Source organism: Salvelinus fontinalis, chromosome 24 (assembly GCF_029448725.1).
Source record: "Salvelinus fontinalis isolate EN_2023a chromosome 24, ASM2944872v1, whole genome shotgun sequence".
Lineage (NCBI taxonomy): Eukaryota > Metazoa > Chordata > Actinopteri > Salmoniformes > Salmonidae > Salvelinus > Salvelinus fontinalis.
Window position 1 is genome coordinate 12,187,328 of NC_074688.1, and position 7,049 is coordinate 12,194,376.

At 40.5% G+C, this 7,049-nt stretch overlaps 1 protein-coding gene across 3 annotated transcripts in view; it reads right to left on the minus strand.

The window, feature by feature from the left end:
• Positions 1 to 2,508, minus strand: part of LOC129821932 (RNA-binding protein Nova-1-like) — a 62,359-nt gene extending 59,851 nt beyond the window's left edge. The window contains exon 1 of one of the 3 annotated variants that reach the window (XM_055879683.1): positions 2,072 to 2,508. In XM_055879683.1, the coding sequence (XP_055735658.1) occupies positions 2,072 to 2,090 (19 nt within the window). In that variant the 5' untranslated portion in view covers positions 2,091 to 2,508. Of the gene's footprint in view, positions 1 to 471; positions 1,779 to 2,071 lie in introns of those variants that run through there. The other 2 variants (XM_055879680.1, XM_055879681.1) reach the window with 2 other exon arrangements.
• Between the last annotated feature and the right edge of the window lie 4,541 nt (positions 2,509 to 7,049).

Genomic DNA, 7,049 nt, shown 5'->3' on the forward strand with positions numbered 1-7,049 from the left:
CAACAATGGAATGTTTTTCAGTTATTTGTAGTTTGGAGACTGTTTTGTTATTTTGAACGTCCGCAATTTATTGTGCCCAAAACTAAAAATGGGTCAAATAAAATATGAATGAATTAACCCTTTTAGGTTCTAGATAGCACTTTTTTTTTCTAAGAGCATGAGATCTGAGGGTTCCCTCCAAATCAGCACCCTCTCACTCACCCCCTTCATTGTCTTCATTCCATCAACACAAAGGATTTTCCTTAATTTGTAAAAAGATGCAATGGAAAAAAGACTATAACAAGAGGCAATATATTGGACATGTTGCTTTATACATCACTAAATAACAATAGTTTCAGTGGTGTCGAGGAATGCTACATCAAGATAATAATCAACCTGCCATCCTTTCTCGGTGCTACCTCAGTGTGGGCATAGTGATAAACTGGATTCACACATTCGAGATAATCCCCCGCATCCCCATCATTTACTTACCTCCCGTGTTTGTGCGTTTAGTGCTGCTTGCCTCAGTTGGGGTCTCTAGCGGTCTTTTACGCGAATCTGGGGGATCCGACTCCATGTGCGGCTGTTGATTGTGATGGTGAGGATTCAAGAAACCCCCGTTTTGCTGTACTGCTCCGCCGGCCATCATTTTAAAAGTAGGTTGGGTGAAACTGCGTTTATCCCTTTATGCAACGTAACCGATTGAAAAAAAATGGTATTTGAATAGACGAAGCGATTCAAAATCGAAAATGCCTATATTCTTGAGAATGAAATATCTTGCGCGTTATCCTCGCCCTTTCAGAGAACACCGAGATGCTACGATGAGTATGGGCTATGTGTTCTAACCGAAGAAGACGATGCTTGCGCTGCGTATGGAACGTAACCTCAACAAAAATCCAATGAACCGATAAATTATGTCCCGCTCCAGATACTATAAGCGTGTTGTAGAAAGTAGACTAATTTAATCTTCCATTAATTTCTTCATATGTGTGTTATTTCATTCCACTGCAATAAAGCGCGTATTCCTATCAAGCAATGCAGAACGACCTCCTCCTCTCTGTATTGTAGCTAGGCAATGGTCAACAAAATAAAAGATCAAAACAAAAATATACAGACGACAGAGGTTAAATAAATAAAGGGAAAGGAAAGGTGGTGAAATACAAATATGGTCTTCTATCCGGTCCTCCTTTCGTGCATGAAGACACCCTGCAGTTCGATGTTGGAGGGCAAGAGGTGGGTTTTCAGGAGGGTCCAAAGGGGAGAGAATGCCGAGAATGGATACAAAGCTAGAGTGAGATGCGAATTGTTTGTAGTCTCTCAGGAAAGATGCTGCTATCTTGCGTTTAGAGCATCCCTTCGCTTACTGACTGTAGGAGCGCAGGGTATCGGGTGACGTCATGAGGATCAGAATAAATCCCTGTCAAATGTTGAGAAAACGAGCCGCCCCTCTCGAAACGCGATTGGATGAACTGATTTCCTCTGGCAACGGAGTATAAAACGAATGTCACATGATAAAGAAAGAGGAGGTGTCGGGGACAACTAGGTCATGGCTAGAAAGGATACAGCTTTTGTCAAATTAACGTCAAAAGTTGATACTTTCTTTGCTTTTTAGCTAACCCTAACCATTTTCCTGAACGTAACCTAAGTATCCTAACCTGCTACGCTAAATCTCCTAACCTGCTGCGTTAATTCTCCTAACTTGCTACGAAAAGGTAAGTCTAACAGAAACTGTATCCCATCTAGTAAAAATCGGACAACTAACCGAGGGTCGCGCTGCACAGAAAGACGTAAAAACTAGGCTGACTTGAAGCCGTAACTTCTAACGGCGCTCAACTGTGCCTCGTTCACTGAAATAAAAAACATCCACGATGAAGTGGCTTGTCATAAAATAATATTATTATTCTTATTATTACCTATTAGGGTAGGCCTAATTATTATCTTATTGTTAGAGTGTAGGCCTACAGCCTATAATTTCCATAACATCGTTGACTAAATAGTTAAACATAATTACACCCCTTAAATCAAACAGATTCTAAAATAAACCCTTATCAGAAACGGCTATACCTATAGGAAAGGAAACTTGGAAGTCTACCTGTGTGGACTCCAGCCATCTCCGTGTGGAAGAAACCAAATGGCGGGATCCTCCGTGCGCGCGAACTCTCCGAGCCGGTCTTTACTGCCTCTCTCACACACAAACACACTTGCCGGCACACACCCTCTCTCACTGTCCAGTCCAAGACAGATGCTGAGCGCCCCTCGTGCTCCTCTAGATTCTCGTCAAGGTGACATTGCGTCGACCGTGGCCTACACACAAGCAGGGATCTCACACGATTTCACATGGCCGTGAAATTCTAAGCGGTGAGACATCTCGGTTTTCTCCGAGAATACGCCGCTTGATGTGTGGAAAGACGTGACAAATCCAAGGCAGATGTATGACACTTTATTGGACCGTCGGAGTTCGGATAAGAAACAATTGCGCAGCATTCAGCCCATGGTGTGGACCTATAATGTCCAGCTATCTTTTTAGTGGTTGCCTGCTACAGTAATATGGAAAATGTGAAGTAGCTGAGCCAATAAGCTATTTTTACAATGAGGAATACTAAGAACATTATTTGGGTTTTATAAAGCAGGATGTATAGCACCTAACAGATGTAGCGTAGACTATTATGACGCTTATCTGGGTGTACATTTCCTAGATTGCCTAATAGAAAATGTAGGATACTATTTGTACCTGTTGATAGTAAGGCTGATTATTCGACCGATGCACTGCACAACATATGATATACATGTATGATATGATATATGACAAGGTTTCTATTGGTTCCTCATCTCAGGGGCGGACCAGGACCATAAATCGGCTCCGGCATTTCTACACACTGGACAATTCCCCCCCCTTGAAGCCCACAAACCGGCCCATTTTTGACGCCCCCACACCTTTTATTTATTTTTAAAATTATTTTTATTTCACCTTTATTTAACCAGGTAGGCTAGTTGAGAACAAGTTCTCATTTGCAACTGCGACCTGGCCAAGATAAAGCAAAGCAGTTCGACACATACAACAACACAGAGTTACACATGGAATAAACAAACATACAATCAATAATACAGTAGAAAAATCTATATACAGCATGTGCAAATGAGGTAGGATAAGAGAGGTAAGGCAATAAATAGGCCATGGTGGCAAAGTAATTACAATATAGCAATTAAACACTGGAATGGTAGAATGTGCAGAAGATGAACGTGCAAGTAGAGATACTGGGGTGCAAAGGAGCAAGATAAATAAATAAATACAGTATGGGGATGAGGTAGATTGGATGGGCATTTTACAGATGAGCTATGTACAGGTGCAGTGATCTGTGAGCTGCTCTGACAGCTGGTGCTTAAAGCTACACCTGCCTATTTTATTCCTTGAGATGGCCATTATCAGCCAGATATTTATAATTTTGGGCAAAAAACCCAAGTAAGACAGGTCCACTAGGCTAAAAATGTATTGTCTGTCATTTGGAGTAACTTGCCTTTCTCTGTGACAATAGGGTAGCTCTTATAGGGGTCCAGGCCAGGGAGACCCACTTTTATGATGGTCTCTTCCAGATGTGGCGGGGTGGCGGACAAGCCATCCGGCATTTGCCCAAAATGCCAGAAGGCCTGGCAACTAGACCCAATGCCACCATTAAAATAACTGGTAACTGCAGTGCATTCAGAGTGATATGGTACCTATTATGTGTAGGTAAGCCACCAATCTCTGTATTTTCCCATCAAAGCATTGTATTAATTTGGTCATTTTGGACAGATGGCTTGGGGTAAACCCCTCCATTCCAGCAATATGGGTTTATGAGCTTTCACATAAACCCATGCGGCTCTCCTTCTGTGCTAGAAGTAAAAGGCTAAAGCCTGCGTGATGTAGACCAGCAGCGGATGATTCTCCATGCATAACCCCCATCCCATTGTTTGGAGGGGGTCCCCATCTGCCCCCTCCTACATGGTGTTGGGACTATTGTTCCATCCTGACCTTCTGCCTGAAAGGAGCTGGTCAAATAGCACCATCTGGTGTGTTCATCCTTATGTTATTTAAGTTATTAAAGTCTCCATTATGTATTATTATTATTTATTATCATCATCATTATTATTAATAATAGTATTATTATTCAACTACATGAAAATTAGGTCAAAGTTGAATGCACGTTTTATTATTAAATCGTATTGTTATTTACTGTTATGATGTTTTGTAGATATAATATTTCATATTTTTCCTGGATCCTTGATCCAAAAATAACTGCCTTTGAATCCATAAACCCTCGTCATTAATCATTATAGGCCTATCCACATGGTGATTGGTGAAAGTAAAAGCAGGCTATGATACAAGTGGAATTAGGATTATTATGCAATGTTGCCACCTAGTGGTTAAACTGAGGAAACAGCTAAACTACTCTGGATACAATATGTAGCGGCATCCAGCTGCAGCCCCGGATGTTAAACCTTTTAGGCTATTAAAACTACTGCTACCGTATTGTAAGATTTATTCAAAGTACAGATTATAGGTCCCTTGACTAATGTTAAACCTTTTAGGCTACTAAAATTACTTCTAGTGTTTTGTAAGATCTATTCAAAGGTTCTGGGCCCATTTAAAGGGAAACATTCATATATAAAAAAATATATAAAAAACAGCTTTGTTTATTAAAGGTTAGAGGTTTAGGTTTGCTTGTTTGAACCAGGTTACGGCTACAGTAAAACACAATGACACAAGTACACACATATCTCAGTTCCTTTCAATGGATGGCTCTATCACTTTCTAAAATGCTACAGTGCTCACAGACTACTACTCATGGACACCCAGAACTTGATTAAGATGATTGATTAAGTTCTAGGGGAGATATGTTAGAAAATGTACTAACAAGAATAGCGAAGTCTCCCTCTCTCAACAGAAACTCTCAGCCAGTATCTGAAAAGTCTATGAGACAAATGTCCCCTCCCCTTCCGAAATTCAAAAATGCTAGAGCCTGCAAAATCATTATTTGTCCAAATTATCAGTGATTATTTTGTCCAAATGATCATACCTCCAGGCAGCATAGTCCCCAAAATGGTTGTCTTCACACAAACAGAGTACACAGCATTGATGCCACACAATCTCTACACTGGACCTTCAGGTACAAAAGTACTCACGACTCACATGAAGAGATCTAAAGGGTGCTTTTATGGTTAGTTCTATCTGGAATCCTTGGGATGTCCCTACCCTAACCATAACCTTAAGCAGGGGCTCTGAGCCCCACCTGTTTAGCAAAAAAATAAACCCTCACCCTAATCCTGTTTTAGAGAAATGACATCATTGAATATTGTAAGAGCTTTCATTGTCTGCTTATATGCCCCCTCTATTTATCCTGGGATTCTGACTTGGTGTAAAGGAGAATACTGTAAGAATTTCCCATGTTCTGAATTCTGTCGCTATACATTTCAAAAGTGCCGAACAAATAGTTATATTGACTACGTCCGTCTTGGCTCGCTCATTGTCGTAATCGAAATTACTGATTGCCTCTTATCCGCTCATCGTTCCCTCATGCCATAGTTTGTACATTTCAATTGTCAGTAGAAACCACATTTGTTTAAGCAAGTCAGCCATATCAGTTATATATGTTTTTTTTAAAGGCAGTAAATGAGGCTGAATGAATTGTTTCACTGCCAGACAAGGCTCTGCTGATAGCCAGGTGTAGCAGCAGTAAGGATTCACTCCATGGTGCTGAAAAGAAAGCTTTGCTGTTGGGACATCTTTATGTAGGCCCTACCAGTTTGTGTGCACCGTTTGTCACCATTATAGTGCAATTTGTGTATTGTTTAGTGTTGTATTGTGTAGTGGCTTTACTGGCATGCATCTAAAACATTTTTTTTGAGTTTGCCCCATCAAGATGCTAATGTGCTAAAATCGCCACTGACCTTAACCATAACCCTTACCATCGAGGAAAGGGAGGGGCGATTTAACCCTAACCCTATATTGCACCTTTAAGGTTAGGGTTAAATCGCCCCTCCATTTCCTCGATGCTCAAACTCAAATTGTTAGCCTTATTTCAGTTTATGTGACCAAACAAGCAGGTTTGCGTAGATAATCATTGTAACATCTAAACTTCTGTGAAATATATTTTCCATAACCAAAAATATTGTATTTTCAGCTGTTTGAAGCTGGTGTAGAAAAACCTAAAGTAAAAGATGCAATAACTAAACTTAAAAACGGAAGCATAAAAATAGCGCACATAGAACAGATCTACTGCTTGTTAGGCTTGCTTTCTATGAGAATGACAAATCTATAACTCACATTTCTATGTGAATTTGGTCAGGTTGCCCAAAAAGTTGAATATTTCAGCTTTATTGTCATAGTGCAGTCAAAAACGTGATTTTCTCTGTGTTTTATATATACCACTATGAGGTTGGAATAATACTGTGAAATTGTGAAAATGACAATCAAATAAAATCAAATCTTATTAGTCACATGCGCCGAATACAACAGGTGTAGATCTTACAGTGAAATGCTTACTTATGAGCCCCTAACCAACAATGCAGTTCTTTAAAAAAGGATAAAAATAAGAAATAAAAGTAACAAGTAATTAAAGAGCAGCAGTAAAATAATAATAGCGAGACTATATACAGGGGGGTACCAGTACAGAGTCAATGTGTGGGGGCACCGGTTAGTTGAGGTAATATGTACATGAAGGTAGAGTTATTAAAGTGACTATGTATAGAGAATAACAACAGAGAGTAGCAACGGTTTAAAAAAGTGGGGGCAATGCAAATAGTCTGAGTATCCATTTGATTAGGTGTTCAGGAGTTTTATGGCTTGGGGGTATTAGCTGATTAGAAGCCTCTTAGACCTAGACTTGGCGATACCGCTTGTCGTGTGGTAGCAGAGAGAACAGTCTATGCCTAGGGTGGCTGGAGTCTTTGACAATTTTTAGGGCCTTCCTCTGACACCGCCTGGTATAGAGGTCCTGGATGGCAGGAAGCTTGGCCCCAGTGATGTACTGAGTCATTCGCACTACCTTCTGTAGTGCCTTGCGGTCAGAGGCCAAGCAGCTGCCATACCAGGC